The following is a 24303-nucleotide window of genomic DNA, read 5'->3' as shown; positions in this document are numbered from 1 at the left end:
CTGATGGGCCCTGCTCTGTGTGTGACAGGGGAAAGCGCCCCAACCCCCTGATTGGCCCTGCTCTGTGCATGACAGGGTACGGAGCCCCAACCCCCCACCCCACGGGCCCTGCTCTGTGAGTGACAGGGGGTGGCGCCGCAACCTCCCCATCAACCCTGCCTTGAGTGTGGCAGGGGGCGGTGCCCCAACTCCCCTATCGGCCCTACTCTGTGAGTGACAGGGGGGAGCTCCCCAATCCCCTGATCGACCCTGCTCTGTGCATGACAGGGTATGAGCCCCAACCCCCCTGATGGGCCCTGCTCTCTGAGTGACAGGGGATGGCGCCGCAACCTCCCCATCGACCCTGCCTTGAGTGTGACAGGGGGCGGTGCCCCAACCCCCCAATCGGCCCTACCCTGAGCGTGACTGAGGGTGGCATCACAACCTCACAATCTGCCCTGCTCTGTGCATGACAGGGGGCGGCGCCCCAACTTCCCAATCGGCCCTGCTCTGAGCCCGACCAGGAGCTGCACCTAGGGATTGGGCCTGCCTTCTGCCACCTGGGAGCAGGCCTAAGCCAGCAGGTCATTATCTCCTGAGGGGTCCCAGACTGGGAGAGGGCACAGGCCGGGCTGAGGGACCCCCACTCCCTCCTGAGTGCACAAATTTTTGTGCACCGAGCCTCTAGTATTATTTATAATATTTTCTCCTTCACTCCTTGATGAATAATAAACATAAAGGGGTATACTGACACACACCTGAGGACTCATTCTGTAGTGAATGACTCTTATGCAAGATCTTCAATAATATACAAAAGTTGTTAAAAAGCTTCACGTCATCTTCTCAGTCAGAGGCAGAGGACATGAGATTTTAAAAATTAGTAGAGATGTTACCTACATGCATGACATTTTTTATGAGGTATTAGTCACTTTCCTTTGAATTATAAAAGTGATGAATTAGGATTCTTCATTAATGTAAATAAGATATTGGGACAAATATAACATGAGACAAATTATATAGCCTACTGATGAAGGAAGTGTGTTCAAATCAGAAGAAAAAAGGCAGCAAATATTAGATGGTGACGGTGATGCAGAAAAACTGAGTTTGTTAGATGCATTCAAGGAAAGAGGCTCTACACAGAAGTGGGTGAGAGTATGAGAGGTTTAAGAGCTTGGAGAACACAGTTTCAGGGAGCCAGAACATTCCATAGGATTGAAATATGGATAAATTTCCTGATTAAAGCAACATGAAGAGAATTTATAGATGAGAAACCCATGGTTTGTGATATTCAAAAATGAAATAGAGCAAGACTTGTAGTCTAGGAAAACTCCAATACGATGGGGAACAGTCAGGAACAGAGTTAAGGACAAGGTTTGGAGGAGGCAGAATCCACAAAAGCCTCATATTTAGAATAATTCTGTAACCCTATAACCCAGTAGCTATTTTTATGTTGATATCAAGAGCAAACAGGCTGGTAATTTTTAGCTTGTTTTCCAAAATCCATCTTAATGGAGACAGGATATTTCCCCACACTACTCCCAAAATCCAGGCATGTTTCTGTGACACATCTACCTCCCAGTAATGCTTCCCTGATGTGATAGATGGTAATCCCAGGACACCATAATCCTCATAATCTTCTCTCATATAGACAATGTGCTTTCTGATAATTGTCACTGAAGTCACTTCTCACATCTCTCTCATCCGCAAAAATAGCAATATTTGAATTAACCCTCTGATGATCCAGGGTCACATTTGCTGTAAAAAATTATAGTGCTGGGTGAACAAAATGATGTACTATTACTTGTGACATTGCAAGAGAAATCTTCAGAATAAAATGAGTAGGAACTGGGAAAAACTTGTTTTGGTCTCTGAGGAGCTGATAACATTGCAGAAATAGAATGTGTATGTGTGTTGGAAGGAAAACATGGATCTTAACAACCCCTCACACCCTAACCCACTTCTGTATAGAGCCTCTTTCCTTGGGTGCATCTAACACATTGAGTGTATCTCCACCACTGTCACCATCTTATCTTTGCTGCCATTTGAATTTTCTGATTTGAACACCCTTCCTTCATCAGCAGGATGTACAATTTGCCTCCTGTTACATTTATCCCAGTATCTTATTTGCATTAGTAAAGAAACCTAATAGAAATGCAATATTCTGAAAGAAGATGAGGACAGGGTAGCTTCATGATACTGTGATTTCTACTTACCCCAGTAGCAGCACACCTCTGTCTGTTCTGAAATTAGAAAAAAATACATAATATAAATTATAAGCAAAAGAGTCTACATTAAAATCTATTTTATCTCCAGATCAGGGGAAAGACTGCTGTCTATGTAAGGTAGTACATGGAAGAATGAGAGGTAAACAAGGCAGTTGACCACTCCCCAGTGAATATGCCCATATAGTCAGCACATAATATCCATTTTCCTTTGTCTCTACCCAGACCTAGAAACTTAACTCTTCTTCCCCTTTTGTTGGGGTCCAGCCCCAGCAGTCCCAGGGATCCCCAAAGATGTGGACGGAGTTGGTGAAGAAGGAATGACGCGGAGACAGCGTTCAGTTGACCAGCATGGTTGGGTTCTCTTGCCTGGTTCTATCCAGGATCTCCAGCCAGGTTCTGTCTTCTATTGTCTTGTTACATCTGTATTTATACCAGTTGATTTTAATCCTATCAATTTCCATTCCAAAGGTTAGGGTATTTCTTATCTCCATTCCAGGGAGTAAAGATTATGTAGCTTAAGCATGATTGTTCGTAGTTAAAGTGATTAACTACCCACCTGGCACTTAGTTAAGGGGTTTTATTCCCTCCCTAACTTCAGGGGAAAATCCCTACCTGAGGAAACAACCTTTCTCGGAGAGGTGACCTTGGTTTAAACACATAGCGCCAAGAAGGGGAGCAAACATATTAAGAACAGTATGCCATATACGCCAGGTCCCTTGAAACATATGCTGTGCAGATGTTTCTTCCCTGCAGCGACTGTGTCAAGCAGCAAGGATGGACTGGCTTCCAGAAAATTCCCCCTTTTTTATTTTTTAAAAGATAGCGCATGTAAATCAGCAGCCACCTCTCAGATTGGGTTGTTTAAGACTTGGAAGAAGACTGACAAGCAATGATAGCGAGCATAGCTATAAACATAGTAGATGGAGTGCACAAGGAGCCTTGTTCCTGTAGAAGGTTGCTGGCCTCTTCAGTCAAGGGATTTCAACTGTCCTCAAGTCGGAGGTTTGGTTGTCCTTGTTGATCTGGCTAGCGGGCGGCGTCATTGGCGATGGGCTTTCCCGAAGCATCAGCGAGTTGAAGGGCTGCATCAAAGGGTCCATCAGGGCAGTGCTTGATGGTGCTGTCAGTGTCCAGGGAGTAGTTAGCTGTGCCCTCTGGGTGGGCCTATATGGATAATACTGGGGAGGAGGATGAGGTGGAAATGGAGGGTAGTAGAGAGAAAAAGAAGAGAAAGCAAAAGAACTACAAGGCATGGAAGTGTTTAGAAAAAAGAGGGAGAATAAAGGGAAGAAGACAGCATCCTGACACAGCCTTTCCTTCAGCCGCCCCTTTCCCTGTGGTCCAAGGTAGAAATGGGAAACAAGTCCAGTTGCAGTGAGAGGGCAGCTGCTGTCAGCCAGTCTCTATCTTTACCTGGATCCTGATCTGAGCTGGGCATGGGAAGCAAAGCAGCCATGGCATCAGGAGACCTCCCTCAGAAGCGGTGAGGGTTTAGGCCTCTGCAAAGTTTGGGGGGTGAGGGTCTGTGCCCCACCTCTGTTGACCCACAAGTTGTCTCCTGATTGCCCCCTCTGCAACTGTGCCTGTCTTAGGTTGTTCCTTCCTTGAGGAATCTTATCCGTCTCTGGCTAACCAGCCATCCTCCAGGGCCAAGCAGGGTGATGTGAGGTGTGTGAATGAGGGAATGAGGGAGGGAGGGGCAGCCCCCCCTGCAAGAGGTTCAGTTCTGTCTCCTTGGTAGCCTATGCCCCTGTGGCCTCCATGCCCAGCACCTGCCTTGGGCTCCCCTCGCCTGCTGGCGGGGCCCTGGCTCTGGTCACACCTCTTGGGGAACCCAGGTTTCTTCTCCAGGGAGGGCCCAGCTCACACCATTGGGCGAGAAACAGATCCATGGCACCAGCCACCATGAGGCCTCAACTTCAGTGTGAACAGAAAGCCCAGGTAACAGCTGTGGGCAAATGGACTGTGAGAAGGGGGTCCCTCTTGACACAAGGGCAAGAGGGGCCAATACTGGACAAAGGTGAGTCTCAGGACAGGGTTTTCTAAGCCCAGGATGTCAGGCTCTTGGCACAAGACAACTCCACGTATGGGGCATATACCAGACACCCCAGTTATGGCAGAAAAGGGAGGTGCCCTTCCTGAAACAGTAGGGTAGGGAGATTCTAGAAAAGGCTGTGTTCAGGAGAGAAGGAGAAAGGCCAAAGAACCAGCAAACAAGTAGTCAGATTTTTTAAAAAAAGAAGAAAAGAAAAAGGAAAGGAGATGTGGGGCAAAGCTGGGACATATGGACAGACAAAAAGGAGGCACATGTGATCCTCCCAATGGACAGGTGGTTCCAGCTCAGGGATGCACATCTGTTGCAGACAGGCACTGGTCAGGTGTGCTAACTTGGCCTCCCAGTGGTGATGGTCCCCAGGAGGGAGTCAGAGGCTTCTCCTTCTGGAAAGATACAAAACACAACCTCTTCCCCACATCATCACCAGATCTGGTAAAACTCTTGTCTGGTTTGTGCATCCTCCTACCAGACTGAGCCGGCAGAGGCTATTGTACAGGAGGCCCAATGCCTTTTGGCTGCTGTACAACCCTCTGCATTGTATTTTTAAAAAATTTAACATAAAAACCCTAAATGCTCTCTTGTATCCATTTTAAGAGTAGGATTGGTGCTTTCCGCTATTACCTGAGTCCTGATCTATCACCCCAGGGAGAGCTTGTGAATCCTGAATTTTCCCGGGGTGGAAAGGCTGCAGTGGGGTTAAGAATAAAGCTCCTTGGGCCTACCTTCTCCCATGCCTTTACATTTACCTTTCCTTCCTCAGAAAAGCATGGACATACTTCTTGTATAAAACGTTCCGTCTGACTGGGAGTAACCTTAATTCCTCTGCTAGCAAGCATATGTGTTAAAGGATCAATACGGAGTCTTTTTTCTTTAGACTCAGTATGGCACATCTTCTTAATCTAAAGATCAACACAGAGTCTTCTTTCTTTAGACTCAGTATGACACATCTTCTCAATCTAAGTTCTGTACTATCCACCTTCTTACCCTACTTATCCACTATTGAGGGGTCTGCAGCACCCTATGGTGGAGTCCTATCCATCCTGAGTGTGGGGGTCTTACCTAGGGGAATCCTGTTCGGGTGCCAGATGTTGGAGTCCAACCCCAGCAGGTCCAGGGGTTTCCAAAGGTGTGGACGGAGTCGGCGAAGAAGGAATGACATGGAGACAGCGTTCAGTTGATCAGCAGCCTAGCCAGGTTCTCTAGCCAGGATCTCCAGCCAGGTTCTGTTTTTTTATTGTCTTGTTACATCTGTATTTATACCAGTTGATTTTAATCCTATCAATTTCCATTCCAAAGGTTAGGGTGTTTCTTATCTCCATTCCAGGGAGTAAAGATTATGTAGCTTAAGCATGATTGTTCGTAGTTAAAGTGATTAACTACCCACCTGGCACTTAGTTAAGGGGTTTTATTCCCTCCCTAACTTCAGGGAAAAATCGCTACCTAAGGAAACAACCTTTCTCGGAGAGGTGACCTTGGTTAAAACACATAGCGCCAAGAAGGGGAGCAAACATATTAAGAACAGTATGCCATATACGCCAGGTCCCTTGAAACATATGCTGTGCAGATGTTTCTTCCCTGCAGCGACTGTGTCAAGCAGCAAGGATGGACCAGCTTCCAGCACTCTTTAACCACCATCATAACAAGAATCCACAGATACCCATTTGCTCTGGCATTCCTCACCATTAAACACTCTCAGCATCCCTCTCAGATCAGGAACTTGGAACACTCTCCATTATTCCTTGGAGAGAGTTTTTAGCTCCTTAAGAGTGAAGGTCTTACTGCTGGGGATGATATAAAAAGATCTCCACACCTCTGAAATTTTTGCCTTTCCAAAACCACTGATTTTTACCCATTCACCCTATTTAACACTTGAGCTCCCCTTCCATGGACCCCTGAGAAAGTAGAGAATAGACCTCTGCACTTAGAGCCCTTTCATGGACCCCTGAGGAAGTACAGAGTAGACATCTGAACGTAAAGCTAGAAAAATTGTGCTTGGTCCACTTTCCCAGGTGCCTTTTGTTTGATCTTGGGAAGAAGTATACCTCTCAGAAGCACAATTTATTCTGTTCTAAGTGAATATCCTCTCCTTCTCAAACTTATAAAAATTATATGAAATTATATGCAATAGCAGATTTCTTTAAAATGCAAAATTTGAGCCCTAACCGGTTTGGCTCAGTGGCCTGCGGACTCAAGGGTCCCAGGTTCGATTCCAGTCAAAGGCACGTACCTTGGTTGCAGGCACATCCCCAGTGAGGAGTGTGCAGGAGGCAGCTGATCGATGTTTCTCTCTCATCGATGTTTCTAGCTCCTTATCCCTCTCCTTTCCTCTTTGTAAAAAATCTAAAATATATTTTAAAATAAATAAATAAATAAATAAATAAATAAATAAATAAATAAATAAATAAATTTGGTACCTTGAAATAAATTAATGTAAGGGAAAGCCATGACATGGATGTAGAGTCCTAGCATTATGACAAGACAGGAAGGTTGCAGAACCTAGCTCCTGGTGGTTTGAGGCATACTGTGTAGAAATACTGTCTGGAGAGGACAAAGACCTTTAAATGTTACTCCCCAGTAAGGAGGCCCCTGGAACAATATCTGAGATTTCAGTTGCTCTGGGGAAAAAATGTAACACTTGGAAAAGACATTATAGACACTACTAGTGGCCCAGTGCACAAAATTCGTGCACATTAAAAGGGAATTAATTAGCGAAAATATTTTAATATTGCTATTGCCCTGTCTTTATAATAGAAGTGTGAGAGATGAAAGGAAATTAGTAAAATGTATATGAAAATAACTTATAAACTTATTAATAAATAAACAGTAACAAAAGAATATAACAACGGAGGCATGATATAAAAACATGATATAAAAACAACAGTGATGCAAACAATGACTGATAAAGTGATTAAACTTATTCTAATATCTCCCTGTACACCACATTAAGAGTGAAAACACTTTCAGAGTGCTTGACTAATTTCCCTTGTGATGAAGTATTTAGAACTTTAACTTTAACGTCACATGCTCTTCAAACTTGAGAGAAAGCAACATGTGCGAAAACAGGTTCAGGTAGGAATATTCCTACTCTGTCTAGAGTTTGTCCTTGTAATTTATTAATAGTCATCACAAATGCTGGCATCAGGGGAAACTGTCGTTGAATCAATTTAAATGGGAGGCCAGTGTCAGATGGGGACAAATCAATTCTTGGAATCAGGACAACCTCTCCCTCTGAAGATCCTGTTAATACTTAAGCTTTGATAATGTTAGGTCATAATCTTTTGATAATAAATCTGGTACCATTACAAAGACCCCACTTACTGTGAAGATTTCTCAATAGCATTATGATTGCGCCCACTGTCAATTTTAATTTATGACACGGCATTCCTGAAGGAGTAATGCTATTAAGAAATTCGATGGAAAAATTTTCCTTTTCAGCATCATCTATTGAGTCAATGGCATCACCACTCAACTATGTGTGAAAATCTCCATCGAGTATATCCAAAATTTCTTCATTTAATTTTTGAATGTGCTCACTTTTTGGACAAAGAATTGCACATTTAGATATATTTTTAATATTATCTATAGGTATACTATTTCCAAAGGTAGCTTCAATAATAGATACATTACAAATCATTTCACAGGGGATTTCAATAATATCCATTCCTAAATGAAAACTGCTATCAAGTTTGCCATCTCCACGTTTTACTAACCATCCTCTATAAGCAGAATCCTCTGATCTCATATTTGTTGTAGGAGACAACTTTCTGAAACATCCCCAAACATTGCAGTACTTTAAACTCGTTTGTACTATGGCCGATCACATAGCATGTGGTACAATACTGAGACATTCTGGAAAATCCCCTCCAAGAAGGAGAACATTCCCACCAAATACAACATTCAAATTCATAATTTATCTTAGTAATCTGTCTATGGCATATTATGACTGGATGCCAAGGTGTATTCATCAATAATGAGCAGTTGGGCCTTTTTAATAGTTTCAGCAACTTCACTGTTTATATCGAGTCTAGAAATTGAAGTTTCATTTAATGGAATTGGTAATTTATGTTGGGAATGAAAGGTCCTTCCGAGAAGTAAATTTGCAGCAATTCCTGTAGATGCTGTGGGTAAAACAGTACCACAGCGATCTCTAATATAATGTATTAAAACTTTATAAAGACATGCCTTCACCCTCTGAGGGCGAGTTCCTGCCTCAAACCTCACCCTAGCAGGAAACAGCTCTGGGAGGGCACAGCCATTGCCAAGGTGACCCCTGCAGGACTGACTTCCTTCCAGTTTGTTGAGCCTCGGACGTGACGGGCATTACACCCAGGGTTTTTATATAAATAGATACTAACAGTGGTCTGAATTTCATGTGCTTGGAAGAGATTGATGTTGCCAAGTAGATGTTCAAATTTAGACATAGCAGTAGCTGCTTTAGCCCAGTGGTTAGAGGATCAACCTGAGGACTGAAGGGTCAGAGGTTCTATTCCTATCAAGGGCATGTGACTGGGTTGCAGGTTTGAACCTCAGACCCAGTTGGGGCATGTGTGGGAGGCAACCAGTCGGTGTGTCTCTCTCACATTGATGTTTCTCTCTCTCTCTCTCTCTCTCTCTCTCTCTCTCTCTCCCTCCCTCACTACCACCCTCCCTACATTCCAATCACTCTCTGATGATTAATGGACAAAAAGTAATATTTTGGGATGAGGATTAAAAATTTTAGACACAAAAATGGTGCCCTTCCATTGGTGTCAAAAGTACATGAGCAAGCCCTAGCCGGTTTGGCTCAGTGAATAGAGCATCAACCTGTGGACTCAAGGGTCCCTGGTTCGATTCCAGTCAAGGGCACATGCCCAGGTTGCAGGCTTGATCCCCAGTGGGGGGCATGGAGGAGGCAGCCGGTTGGCGATTCTCTCTCATCACTGATGTTTCTATCTTTCTTTCCCTTCCTCTCTGAAATCAATAAAAAATATTTTTTAAAAAAGTACATGAGAAAGAGTCCTAGCTGGTTTGGCTCAGTGGATAGAGCATCAGCCTGTGGACTGAAGGGTCCCAGGTCTAATACCAGTCAAAACCACATGACCGTGTTTCGGGCTTGATCCCCAGTAGGGTGGGGGGAGTGAAGGAGGCAGCCGATCAATGATTCTCCCTCATCATTGATGTTTCTACCTCTCTCTCCTTCTCCCTTCCTCTCTGAAATCAATTTTTTTAAAGTATGTGAGAAAAAAGGATCAATTTTTTGTGCCAGGGTCAAAATATTCCTTGATATTTAAGTCTATTTTTGGAAAATAGAGAGAAACATAAAAGGAACTGGAATCTTCTATTCCCAGAGCAGAAATTTAAATGTAACTGAGTTGTCTCAAATTCCGGCTGCTTGGGAACTGAAGAAAACATGACATTCCAACAATAAATCCATCACCTATAAACTGCAGAAATCTGAGTTAGATACAGACATGCTGATTGAACAAAATTAATGCGGTCACATGGGCCTGATACTGCAACATCTTATGTTTAACTGCTTCTAATTCAAACTCGGCAACTTCTTCCCACCTAAATTCCCTACCATAAAATCTGGTTCATTCTCAATAGTTATAAAATACTCAAACCATATGTGAACAGAAATTCAAGCTAAAACTGCAACTAGCTTGTTCTGCCCTGAGCAATATTTTATCCTAATTAACTACCAGATGACTTTAATGGCTTTAAACCTCTTTTTACAGTACAAAACGTTCATTGTTCGTCTTCCACACATACCTTTCCAGGATGCCATTCACATCTTAGGGACAAAAGATAAAACTTGAGTCAAAAAGTAAGTCCTCCTCACTAACAAAGCTTCATTACATCCCCAGGTCCCCCCTGATCTGGTGGGAATAGCGATGGTCCTAATGTGAGAACAAAATAGTAAAGAAAAGGTCTATTATTTCAGAAGACTCATAAACAGTTGTCAGTTTTCCTAAAATATTGACCCTTGTGGCAGCACACCTTTAGCTTCCGGTACCTGGAGATGAGACATATTAATGAGAAAAACATGAGGTCCCTCATATTTTCCCATGTTCATAAGACTCCTCATGAGTTGATTTGAATAATTCATGGTTTGCTCATTTATTCAACACAAATGTAAAGTGATTAACTATTACTTGTCAAGTTTTATGCCTTGATTGGAAGAATCAAAGATGAGTAGTTACAGTATTCCTCAAAAATTCACATGGCTTCCACTGAATGTACAAGCAAACAAATGTATTAATGAAGGCATTTCTCAAATCTCCCTTCTTTTTATTTTTTAAAGGGTGTTTTTAAATATATTTTATTGATTTTTTTACAGAAAGGAAGGGAGAGGGATAGAGAGTTAGAAACATCGATGAGAGAGAAACATCGATCAATTGCCTCCTGCACACTCCCTACTGGGGATATGCCCGCAACCAAGGTACATGCCCTTGATCGGAATCGAACCTGGGGCCCTTCAGTCCACAGGCCAATGCTCCATCCACTGAGCCAAACCGATCAGGGTTCAAATCTCCCTTCTTGTTTCACCCACTATCCATAGTTGGTCATATTCACACCCTTAAATTCGACACACACTTATGTATAATTTTTTTCCGAAGTCTTTTATTTTTACTCATATTTGTCTCTTAAATGCAGGTTAATATAATGCCTAGTAAAGCAGCCAGAGGAACCAGTAACTTAGGCTGTTTACTATGTAACTTACTTTTCAGCAAACAAATTACTACCTCTTTTCTATACTTTTGTTCATGTTACCAACATCCACTTGGTCACTGTTCTAAATACTACCAGAGTATTTACTGCGTTTCAGTCTTTAACAAGACAGTCTAGTCCATATGCTTAATATTTTTTTTTTGTCATCTGAACTTGTTTATCATCACAGATTTATTCCTTTTAACAGATATGCACAAATATATTTGATATTACCTTTTTTTATGACACCCAAAAATAGGCCAACTGGTGAATCTACATACACCAAAAAATAAAAAATAAATTGATTTGTTCTCTGTATTAGGGTCTTGTTGTTGTACATGACAAAAAGAAATTTAAAATAGATAAAGTAGAGAAGATGAAAAGGAATTTGGGGGACAGTTGTATTAATAAAGCTTCATTTTGAAGCTCAAACATTGCCATCAGGATCTGGTTTATGTCATGCTCCAAACTCTATTTACCTCTTTATTGACTTTATCCTCAGTTCATGAAAAAAAAAGAAGTATCTCCTCATATCAATTTCCCCCCAAAAGTATATCCTCCAGTTATGTCAAATAACTCTAAGGCCTGCATGGCATGGGCCTGCATTGGATTAAGTGCCCATATTAAAGGTATCATTGCACTGTTGCTGAAGTAATATAAAGCAATGTTGGAGGCAAGTATCCATATTTTACTGGAATTAATTTAGTATTAATATGCAATAGATCTTGATAAAATAGGATGGATATTTTAATGAGAAGAACAACCACCACAAAAATAAAAGAGTTCAAAACAAATTTTATACTAGAAATATTTGGTTAACTCAAAAGAAGCTATTCAATGAGAAAGAGAACAATGAAAATTGTAGGTGGCATATAAAAGCTAATAGCATGATATAAGTTAAATAGAACTACATTGAAAATTGCATTAAATGTCATTGCCTCAATTCACCATTTAAAAGACAGAGATTGCTGGGCTAGCTAAAAAGCAACTTACATTATTGCTGTCTGCAGGAGACATATTTGGGATTCAAACATACACATTTGGCAAAAGTAAAAAGAGAATCTTGGACAAAATGGTGAACTAGGTAAAAATGTGCTTGTTTCCTCTAAAACTCACATCAAAATTATAATTACATTATAGAACCACCTTTGAGAACCACCTGATGACAAGATGAACAGATTGTTATAACTAAACATTTGAAGAAGCCACCTTGAGGCTGATAGGAAGGGTGAAGATGAAACTGGTTGGTACCATACCCATGTGTGGAGATTAAGAAATGAGACAGCCATTCAGCCTGAGGGGCAATTCCACTCACCAATGTGCAACAGCAATCAAGACTCAACTACAATAAGAGAGCACACACAACCCAATAGCACCTTTTTTCAGATGAATATGGAAACTGTTCTACTGGTTCCCAAGGGACACCAACCATATAAAGCCATTCTGCCAAGGCAGAGTTTTGTATAAATAAATAAATAAATAAATAAATAAATAAATAAATAAATAAATAAATAAATAAAGGTAATTTAACAAAAGAGTAAGAGGACCAGCTTCAAAAAGTTCTGATCCCTGGCAGAGCCCCTAGGAGCCCATCCCTCCCACATGCCTCCTGATAAGGGCTCTCACTCCTGCTGGCCTCACCAGGAGCTTGGGCTTTATGAAGAGGGAGAACAGGGTTCCATCTCACAGGCTTCCTGGAGAACAGGAGGAAGGGATTTGCTGGCTGGGAAAAGGAGTGTTCTGGCTCACCTTGGAAAGGTAGAAAGTCAAGAAACTACAGAATAGGGAGAAGATGAGGTAACAGCCTGGAGAAATAATGGTCCCTCCAAGAAATAATAAGACTGCTCTTTTAAACAGCCCTTCTCTAAAGATCACTCTTCCCCCAGATTCAGTATTCCTCTTTTCTGCCACCTCAGCAGACACTCAGCTGAGCAGCTTTCAAACCACAAATTAAGACACCAAATATGCTCAGTCTGCTTCCCCAAAGCCTCCTGCCCTTTGTCCCCAGAAACTGCCCCACTCACTGTCAGGAAATGTATAGGAGGAACCTTAACTCAGTGGAGGAGATCAGCTGTAAGTCAGGTCAATGTTCACTCAGCAAGCCAGCGACCAGCTCTCCACAAAGAAGCTCCCCCACAGGAGTGGAGTGAGAAATGAAAGTTAAGTTCATAGGGGTAGAAATGAAACAAAGGAAGCAAAACAGAAACTTAAGAACAATAACAATGTGAAGTCACCAGTTAGGACACTTAGGGAAGTCAATGCTTCCATATGTTCTTATAGTTTTACCCCTTTTGCAGATTATTCTAGCAAGAATATTTGAATAAGAAGAATGTGAAATCCAATGATACACTCCACAGCTATCCTGAATACTCAGAATTTCAATTCACTTCTGTACCTACTAGTTAAGCTTATCCTTTGGTCATGTCCTGAACTACTTACTAGAGATAAAATCATGATCCAAGAAGTCTGGTACATGCCCTTTGTAATGCAGAGTGTGATGGGGAAGATTATCAGTGATAGAGCTCTGATAATTTGAGCTGAATGGTAACATCTGTCCTTGGAATTTTAGGAAAGATTCTTCTTTCTAAATAGCAGCTACAAAGAGCTGGTATGTAGAAAATTTTTTAACCCATTGAGAAAATTTTTCCACAACACCATGGAACCTTAGCTGGTCTGTCAGTTGACTACCAGTTTTTGTTTCTGACCTAGAAATAAAAGCCTTCCAGACATAATGTGGTACAGCTGTGGCAGTGACATGCTACCAACCACTAGGGGGCAGGAAGAGGATGAAGATTAACACATGGAGGTGCTCTTCATGTGGAGTATTTATCTGGGTAACATTCACACCTCCATAAGTGTCCATTTTCCCAACTTCTTTGAGAAACATTTGGAACTTTTTGTACTATTTAATCAAAAGCAGAACTGAAAAAAATATTTGAATTAAAAATAAAATAAATTTTGAAAGGTTCAGTGTATGCATGACATGGTCCTATAATACAAATAGAATGGCAATAAAATAAGTATAATGAAAGCAGATATCTTGGTATTGTTTGTAACCTATAGTTGAGTAGGGTAACCTTGCCTTAAAACTCTTCTTAATTTGTAAATATGTCTCTCTTCTCCGAGTCCAGGGAGGCTAGAGAGCGGTCTGGTTCTTGAGTAAGGGCGGCCGGGGATTGAGAAAATGAAAGAAAGAGACAGACACAGAGATGGAAGAAAAAGCTGGGGCCAGGTGGGACCACTGTTCTCTGATAATGAGACAGGGACAGACAGTGACCCAGAGCTGATACAGTAAATTTATTTTATACAGCAACAAACAGGAAGTTTTACTAAAAGTCAAGACAGGAGATTTTGTGCATTCTTGGGTGGGCCCGAGTCATATTCATTCCTGGTGCTTGGCTGGGTTTAAATAACAAAACTCACCCCCTGGCACCTGGGCTGAAGGTCAAGCTGAGAGCACTCCTGCCTTTTGGCAAAGGACTTGTTTCCAGGACATGGCTTTGTCTACACCACTGGTTTCAGCTGACAATAATTAAAGAAATGCTCATGTGCCTTGCCGGGTACTCTCTACATTAATTCTCATATGTTTATGAGGCAGGAGCTGGAATTTATATAGGTGTATTTGGTGAGCCATATTGACAGTTTGCATTTCATGATTATGAATGAAATTATTTTCAGTACATAAACTGATGATCCTTTGCAAGTGGAATGAGGAGCATGTAAATTTTGCAGAAAGTGCATTCTGAGAGCTTGAATGTTTTTCCTTATCATCACATAATACTATAATTGAGTATTTCTCTTCATCCAGCCCTGCACCCCAAAAGAATTAGATTTATGAAGGTAGGAAGGGACTTCTTTATGTGTCAGATTTGTTACAAAATATTGGTATATGGGGAATGATATTTAAATAGAAAGACATACAGTTATATTGCTCTGGATGCAATTTTAGTTACATTGAACATGCTGATGATAATCATGTTTCGGTTCAATTATGTTGTGTTCAGTTATTGCTGTCAACATAATTACTGTGGTCATAAATCAAGCCTCAAAGGTGTGGCTCAGTGGTTGAGCACCCAGCCCGGAATTAAGAGGTCACCAGTTTGATTCCAGGCCAGGACCCATGCTTGGGTTGCTGGCTTAATCCTCAGTAAGGGGTGTGCAGGGGGCAACGGATCATGATGTTTCTCTCTCATCAATGTTCCTATCTATCCCTCCCTCTTACTTTCTCTCTAAAAATCAATAAAAATATATATTAAAAAAAATCAACCAATCAATCAAAGTGGTATTGTTAGCATTTATATGTAAACTTCTTTGACAAATTTTAACTGACAATTCTCACATCCTGTTTTGTTCCTAAGTTGTATTCAGATACTTACCTTAATGTCTGTTTGTTATCTACACCACCATAATCACATTACTTCTGGTGCCTTGTGCTATTTTCAGTCCAGAAACAGTTAAAAATCATAGATCCAAAGTCAGAGAACTTCTTTCCAACAGGGGATATAGGGACTAAAAGGAACACAGAGCCCTGAGGAGAATGTATTATTTCTTGGGCCTCAGAACTTAATATGCTGGGGTGGGGACCACAGCAACATGCTTAGCTCTGGAGATGGACTTTAAGTGATGGGAGAAGGGGCATGGGTCATTCTGGTTTCCTGTTGGCTGATGCTTCCGTGTACCCTGACGAACTATTTTCCTCACTATTGTCTCTCCAACTAAAATTTAATGTGATAGAGTAAGTTCCCAAACACCAGCACCACTCCCCCATGCGCTCCAATCTTTTCTTGGATTTCTGATTTCCTCAAACATTTTCCTGATTAATGATTTTATAATCCCTTTCCAGACAAGTTCAAAGACATTAGGTCCTCTTTGCAGCTGTTATTTTCAAATTATAGATTGGTCCAAGTCTTTATAGCCCTAAGCAGCCCTCCTTCAACCTACTAAAAATGCACACTACATGTTGTGGTTTGAGTTTTGAAAGAAAGGGATTTTTGGGGGGCTAAAAGGAGAAATCTGATAAAAAGCCAGCTTCTATACACCTTATTAACAAAAGGATTTAATTCTTATTCCAAGCTCTGCACCACATAAAACATCTCACACAAAGTCTGGAGTGAATGCATAAGTTTTCTGGGGCCCAGGATGTGGACTCAGATCAGAGATTCAAAGGGAGGCAAGAGTAAAACAATGAATATGAAATTTGTGGGAGGCACACATCCTAACCTATCCATGTTCACTCCACATAAAAACACTGCATATGTGGAGGCCTCCCCTCCCCTTCAATTGTCAGCAAATTTGTAGATCAAATATACCAAAAATAACTCTACTGTATATCTCTGCATTTACCACCAGACCCCAAATCATCCTGTTCTGTTTTCTCAACTTGAGAATGAAGAATGGGACAAACACTTGAAAAAACACACAAAAACCTGGCTGTTTGCTATGGCAAAAGATACATTGAACCTAAAAACTAGTAAATCTGCGTATACTACTTCCTCAAGAGCAAGAACTTCTCTCTGTTTCAGGAGACTGGACTGGGATCCCACCAAGGCCTGCATGAACATTCACTGCAGATTAAACTCCCCTCCCTTTCACTCGGAAAGGGGAAGAACAGACTTGTCTTCTGTCCTGGGGACTGCCCTAGTCTGTCAGCCCACTGGAAAGAGTGAGGCCAAAAGGGAGGAAACAATTGAAAACAAAAGTATGCCTCCCGAGTGTGTATGTGTGTGTGTGTGTGTGTGTGTGTGTGTGTGTGTTTGAGCAGTCTTGACAGTGATGATAAGGGCCTCAAAAATTTTGTATCTGAACATTCAGGTCTTGTTTTCTTTGTAACTAGAGACTTCATCCTGAATTGGAGGACTGGGATTCCAGTAACGGGAAAGTTCTGGAGTTGATTTGTCAATAATTGAAGAGTATTGCAAGTAAGTCACAGCCCCAGGCATCATAGCAATGGAGTAAAGGGAAGGCAGAGGTCAGACACAGTATAATATCCACCTTGCAATCCCTTGTTACATCAAAGATAATCCAAAGTGAGGAATTTAGATATTCCTGTGGCCATGCAGAGATGAGAGCCGATAATAATTGACAAGAGAGCCCATTCAGTTAATTAATTATTAATTAATTAATTAATTAATTTTAACTTTTACTTCGTTGGGGACAGATTTGGGAATAAAAATTCCAAAAGACAAGGGGATGGTGGGAATATCCATTGCAGAAATCTTGCCCCTGCTATCTCTTTGGAGGAGAACTGGCTTTTCTCTGGTTCCTGCAAACTTGCACCTCACTGAAAAAGTCAGGCTGAACTGGGTAACAATACACTGTTAAATCCCACAATTGTTCTTTTTACACTTACATCATTTTGTGAATAATAACTTTTTTCATTAAAAATTTTTAATGTTGACATTGTCCCTTGGCCTTCACAAGCCTATTGTCCATGCCCATGGGGTATACATATCTGTTCTTTAGCTAACACCCTTACCTTCTATATCCAGTCACCCGTCACCCACCTCTCCTCAGGTACTGGCCAGTCTGTTCCTTATTTCTGGTTCCATTTTGTTCATCAGATTATTTTGTTCATGAGATTTCACAATTCTTTCATCAAGTTGTTTTTATTTCTTAAATCAAAGCAAGAAGAGTAAAGATGAAAGAAAACTAATATGTATTCTTAAAATCATTTATTTCAGTCACAGTGACGGGCAAAGAAAAATGAATCGACACCAGACATGATGACTAATTATGTGCTAACCATGAAAGAAATTATTGAAAATATTCCTTGGTTTAATTTTCACAATAATACATCAGGTAAATTTCATATTATTTCACAAATGTGAAACTGAGTATGTATAATCCAGATTACTTGATCAAGGCTAATATGCAGTAACACCACACTTATAATAAAATTTTCAGTCATACACACACATTCATACACGCAGTCTTGTTTATCACTCGCAGAGCTGGAGTACTCTAGACAGCAGCACAGAGATATCTAGGATCTGAAACATGAGACTTTGGAGGCGGGGGTGGGAGGCGGATGGTGGGGGGTCGGCGGCAGGCAGCTGCTGAGGCTGCTGCTGCGAGGCAGGGGCGGAGGCGGTGGCGGTGGCCGTGGCCGTGGCGGCAGCCGTGGAGGCAGTGGCAGGAGGCTGCTGGAAGCGGCAGGAGGTGGGAGGGAGTCGAGGCAGCAGAGGCGGGAGTGAAGCCCTATTCTTGCAGGAATCTTCTTGCAAGGGGCCTCTAGTCCTATATAATAAAAGCATAATATGCAAATCGACTGAATGGCAAAACACCCACGCACTATGATGCACACTGACCACCAAGGGGCAGAAGCTCAAAGCAGGAGCTGCCCCCTGGTGGTCAGTGCACTCCCACAGGGGGAGTGCTGCTCAGCCAGAAGCTGGGCTCACATCTGGTGAGCGCAACGGCACTGGGAATCTCTCCTGCCTCCACTGCAGGAGGGCAGGAAGGAGTGAGGGGTCCTGGACTGAGAGAGCCCCGGACTGCAAGCAGGATGTCTGACTGCCAGCTTAACCAGCAGACAGACATCCCCCCCGGGATCTCTGACTGAGAGAGGGTGCAGGCTGGGCTGAAGGACCCCTCCCCTCCCCAGTGCAAGAATCTCATGCACCTGGCCACTAGTTTATGATATTTTCTTATTGCCTGACTGATGTTGCTCAGTGGTTGAACATCGACCCGTGCACCAAGAGGTCGCTGGAGCAATTCCCAGTCAGAACACATTGCCTGGATGCAGGCTCAATCCCCAGTAGGCAACATGCAGGAGGGAGCCCTTTGATGTTTCCCTCTCATTAATGTTTCTATCTCTCTCTAACTCTCCCTTCCTCTCTCTCTAAGAAATCAATTAAAACCCCACATTTAATATTTTCTTCTTCACTCCTTGATGAATAACAAATATCACGGGTAAACAGACAGACCTCTGAGGATTGATTCTGTAGTGAATGACTTCTATTCAACTCTTCAATAAAAGTTGTTGAAAAGCTTTCTTTCATCTTCTCAGTCAAGGGCAGAGGACATGGGATTATAGAATTTGGTAGAGATGTTACCTCCAAACATGTCTTTTATTTTATGAGGCATTAGTCATTTTCCTTGAGATGATAAAACTCAAGAATTAGGATTGTCTATGAATGCAAATAAGATTTTGGAGAAATATGACATGAGGCAAATTGTACACCCTATTGATGAATGAAGAGTGTTCAAATTGAAAAAAAAAAAAAAAGAGCATGGAAAAGATGGTGAGAATGTTAAGCTCAACTCATTAAATACACCCAAGGCAAGAGGCACTCCAGAGAAGTGGGTGAAGGTGTAAGAGGTTTAAGAGCCTGGAGAACACAGTGTCATGGGGGTAGTGAATTTCATAGGATTGAAATACGGAAACATTTTCTAAGAAAAGGAACGTGAAGAGAATTTATAGATGAGAAACCCATGGTTATAGACATTAAAAAATGAGACAGTACCAGCATCATAGTCTAGGAAAACCCCAATACGACGGGAAGGAACACTCAGGAACAGGGTTAAGGTCGTGGAGTCAGAGGAGGCAGAATCCACAAAAGCCTTATATTCAGAATGGTTCTGTAGCCCTATAACCCAGTAGCCATATTTAGGTTGATATTTAGAGCAAACATGCAGATGTTTTTTACCTTGTTTTACGATAATATGTTTTTTGTCTTGTTTTATAAAATCCATCATATTGGAGTCAGGACATTTTTCACCATACACCCCCAATACCCAGGCATATTTATCTGACACATCTGCCTCCCAGTAATGTTTTCCTGATGTGATAGGAGGTGACCCCAGGACACCATAATCCTCATAATAACCTTTCTGATACAAATAACGTGTTCTCAAATAAAAGGCAGGTTTCACTTGTCTCCTATCTGCAGAAATTACAATATCTTATTTATCCATGAGAGGATCCAGGGACACGTGTACTGTAGAAAAATTATAGGGTTGGTGAGGAATATGATGTACCTTTATTTTTGACATTGTCAGAGAGGTGTTGAGAATAAAATGAGTGGGAAATGGGAAGAATTTGGTTTGGTTCTTCAAGAGCAGTACACACTGCAGAAATATAATATGTATGTGTGTGGTGGGAGGGAAAATATGGATTTATACATGAGACCTAGCAGAAAATGCCAAATACTACAAGACGAGGACAAGGTGGCTTCATGATATTGTGATTTCTCCTTACCCCAGGAGCGTCGCACATCTGTCAGTTCTGAAATTAGAAAAAATCCATAACATTAAGTACAGGCAAAAGATTCTACATTAACACCTAATTTCTCTCAAAATCAGAGAAAGACTGGGGTCTATGTATAGTAGTACATGGAAGAATGAGAGGTGAACAAGACAGCTGACCACTCCCCATTGCATACGTCAACAGCATATACTATCTGTCTTCCTTTGTCTCCTCTATCTACACCTAAAACCTGACCTTCAACCCATAACAAAAATCTCACAGCCACCTATTGCTCTAGCATTCCTCACCAGTAAAGGCTTCCAGCACCCCTCTCAGGTCAGGAGCTTGAAACACTGTCCTTTGCTTCATGGGGAGAGTCCTTGGCTTCTTCAGAGTGAAGGTCTTACTCCTAGGGATGACAAAATAGATCCACACATCTCTGAATTTTTGTCTCTTCAAAACCACTGATTTTTATCTACTCACCCCAAGGAGTACTTGAGCCCCCATTCCTGGACCCCTGAGAAAGGACAGACTAGACTTCTGACCTTGGCACCAGAAGAAATGTGCTCAATCCACTTTCTCATTGACTGCTATCTGCCCTTGGAAACGCATTGACCTCTCATAATAGTTTATTCCTTTCACAGTGATAACTATCCTCTCCCTTTCTAACTCCTAAAAATCATATGAAATTATATGCCACAGTGCATTTCTTTAAAATGCAAAATTTAGTACCTTGAAATAAATTAGAATAAGGAAATGTCATGACATGGATGTAGTCTCCCAGCAATATGAAAAGAAAGTGAACATGGCTGCTTATGTCTGAGATATGTCAAGTGTGGGAATATTGTCTGGGGAGGCTGAACACCTTTAAGTTCCACTGCCCTGTAGGGAGGCCTCCAGAACTACATCTGCGATTTCAGTCTTCTGGGGAAAAATGTAACCCTTGGAAAAGAAGATATTGTAAATATGATACTAATATTGGTCTGAATTTCATTTGCTTGGAAGAGATTAGTGCGGTCAAGTAGGTATTCAGCTTTAGATACAAAGATGATGTTCTTCCATTCTAACTTTAAAATATAATACAAGATGGAGCAATGGTTTTCCCCAAGGTCAAAATATTCCTTGATATTCAAGTTGGCTTTTAGAAAATAAAAGGAACCATATCTTCTATTCCCAGAGAAGACATTTAAATATAAAGGAGTTGTCTCAAATTCTGGGTGCCTCTGAGGTAAAGAAGACATGACATTCCCACAGTGAATACATTACCTATGAAATGTGGAAATCTGAGTTAGATACAGGCATGAAGAGTGCATAGTATTTATGAAGTCAGATGGGTCTGATACTGAAACATCTGATGTTTAATTGCTACTAATCCATACTCTGCAACTCCTCCCAAGTAAATTGCCTAAATAAAAGCTGGTTCATTCTCAATAGATATGGAATACACAAACCATGTGTGAACAGAAACTTAAGATAAAACTACATCTAAATTTGTCTGCCCTGAGCAATATTTTATTCTAACTTTAATGGCTTTAAACTACTTTTTACAGCACAAAAACACCATCTCTGGTCTTCCACACATACCTTTCCATAGTGTCTTTCACATCCTAGGGAGGAAAGAGAAACTATACGTCATGAAGTAATAAGCTCTTTTCACTAACAAAGCTTCAACACATCTTCCCACTCCCCAACCCCCCACCCCTGATCTGGTGGGAATAGAGATGGTCTTAATGTGAGAGCAAAACAATAGAGACAAGACCCGGGTCAATCATTTTGGAATATTCATCTATAGTTGTATGTGTCCCTAAAATATAGAAACAGCTTTGACCATTGTGCCAACACAGCTTGAGCTTTCAGTACCTGGAGATGAGACATATTTATGAGAAAAATATGAGGCCCCTGATGTATTCCCATGTTCATGAGACTCCTCAAGAGATGATTTGAATATTTCATGGTTTGTTCATTTATTCAACATAAATGTAAAGTGGTATACTATTACTTGTCAGGCATTTTGCCATAATTTGTAGAAACAAAGATGAGTAGTTATAGTTTCCTCAAAAATTCACATGGCTTCTGCTGAGTGTACAAGCAAACAAGTGTATTAATGTAGGCATTTCTCAAATGTCTCTTATTTTTTCACCCATTATCTATAATTGATCTTATTCACACCTTAAAATTCAAAACACATATATTTATAATTTATTTCCAAGTCTTTAATATTACTCAGTTTTGTCTTTTAAATGCAGGTTATTATAATGCTTAGTAAAAAAGCCACAGAAACCAGTAACTTAGGATATTTGCTATGTAGCTTACTTTTCAACAAAGAAATTTCCTCTTCTTTTATACACCTTTGTCCATGTTACCAATATCCACTTGGTCACTATTCTAAACACTATAATATATACTGCATTTCAGGCACTAACAAGACAGCTCATTCCATATTCTTATGTATTTTCAGTCATCTAATCTTATTTATCATCACAGGTTTCTCCCTCTCCCTTTCTTTCTCTCTAAAATTAATCAACACATATTTTTTTTTAAAAGTCACCACAAGGCTGGTAGGAGGGGCAAAATGAAACTGGCTGGTACCACACCCACATGTGTAGATTATGAAATGGGACCCCAACTCAACTTGAGGGACAGTCCCACACACTGATGTGCCAACGGCAATCAAGGCTCAACTACAACAAGAAAGCACCCACAACTCAAGCATTAGACACCCCTAGAGAACCTGGTTCAGATGAACACAGAAACTGCATCACTGGGCCCCAAGGGAAGCCTGCTACATAGGACCACTCTGCCAAGGTTGGGAGATGTGGCAGATATACCAAACACATAGAGATAAACATAGGAAGGCAGCTGAATGAGGAGACAAAGAAACATGTCCCAGATGAAAGATCAGGACAAAATTTCACAAAAATAACTAAACAAAATGGAGGCAAGCAATCTATCAAATGCAGAATTCTAAACACTGGTTATAAGGATGCTCAATGAACTTAGGGAAAGAATAGATTACCTGACTGAGAACTTCAACAAAGACAGAAGAAACATAATAAGGAGCTAGAAAGCATAAAAAATACCCTGTGAGAAATAAAAAATACAAAGAAAAAAAATCTCAAAAGTGGCACAAGAAAAGCAGTTAATTATCTATAAGAGGGCTCCCTAAGAATCCCAACTAATTCCTCAACTCAAACTTTGCAGGCCAGAAGGGAGTGGTATGAAATATTGAAAGTGATGGAAAGCAAAGACCTACAACCTAGATTATTCTACCCAGCAAGGCTATTATTTAGAATTGAAGGCGACATAAAGAGCTTCCTAGATAAGAAAAAGCTCAAGGAGATAATCACCACCAAATCAGTATTATAAAGAAGGTTAAAGAGACTTAAGAAAAGGAGAAAATAAAAAGCAAAAATGTAAATAAGAAAATCATCATGATGTGGAAGCCATGACCAACATTGTCAACCAGCTCCACCTGACAACTAAAGACCCTTTTATCCAATCAATGCACAATTCACATTCTTTTCAAATAATATTTTAGTCAATAAAGCAAATGTCAATACATCTAAAAGATTGAAATAATGAAATATATGCTTTGTGATTAAAGATGAATTAAATTTAAGATACACAACAGAAGGAAAAGTGAAACAATCACCAAGTGTTTATACATTAAACAGCACCATTTCAAATATTTCAAGGGTTAAGATAAAAATAACAAATAAAATCTGAAAAAAGTTAAATTGATTCATAATATCAAGGCCCAGCAGGTGGGGCTCAGTGCTTGCGGGCTGACCTATGAACCAGTAGGTTGAGGTTCAGTTCTGAGTCAGGGCACATACCAGGGTTGCGGACTCCATCTCTGTTAGGGGGTGTGATAGACACAGCCAATCAATGATTGCCTCTCATCATTGATGTTTCTATCTCTCTCTCCCTCTCCCTTTCTTTCTGAAATTAATAAAAAACAAATAAGTAAATAATCCCAAAGTATGGAATACAGCTAAAACAATGCATTTATAACATTAAGAGAAAAGACGGTGAAGTCAGTGTTCCAAATTCTACTTTAAGCCTTGGCTGGTGTAGCTCAGTGGTGAGAGTGTCGGCCCCAGGATCAAAGACTCCCATGTTCAATTTCTGGTGAAAGGCATGTACCTGTGTTGCAGGTTTGATCC

General features: G+C 41.0%; 2 protein-coding genes across 11 annotated transcripts in view; both read right to left on the bottom strand.

Annotated features, from left to right (window-relative positions):
* LOC132240892 (tripartite motif-containing protein 5-like) overlaps positions 1-24303 on the bottom strand; it is a 138969-nt gene that overhangs the window by 96659 nt on the left and 18007 nt on the right. Inside the window, exons 5-7 of one of the 10 annotated variants that reach the window (XM_059708715.1) lie at positions 21722-21744; positions 20446-20546; positions 20150-20176 (exon numbers count right to left, since the gene is read on the bottom strand). The exons of 8 other annotated variants lie outside the window; for them this stretch is intronic. In XM_059708715.1, the coding sequence (XP_059564698.1) occupies positions 20150-20176; positions 20446-20546; positions 21722-21744 (151 nt within the window). The remainder of the gene's footprint in view (positions 1-20149; positions 20177-20445; positions 20547-21721; positions 21745-24303) is intronic. One more of the 10 variants, XM_059708716.1, reaches the window with a different exon arrangement.
* LOC132240895 (tripartite motif-containing protein 5-like) overlaps positions 1-24303 on the bottom strand; it is a 138174-nt gene that overhangs the window by 97461 nt on the left and 16410 nt on the right.

This window comes from Myotis daubentonii, chromosome 9, assembly GCF_963259705.1.
Source record: "Myotis daubentonii chromosome 9, mMyoDau2.1, whole genome shotgun sequence".
NCBI lineage: Eukaryota > Metazoa > Chordata > Mammalia > Chiroptera > Vespertilionidae > Myotis > Myotis daubentonii.
The sequence above is the reverse complement of the archived record's forward strand: the minus strand, read 5'-3'. Positions and strand labels throughout refer to the sequence as shown.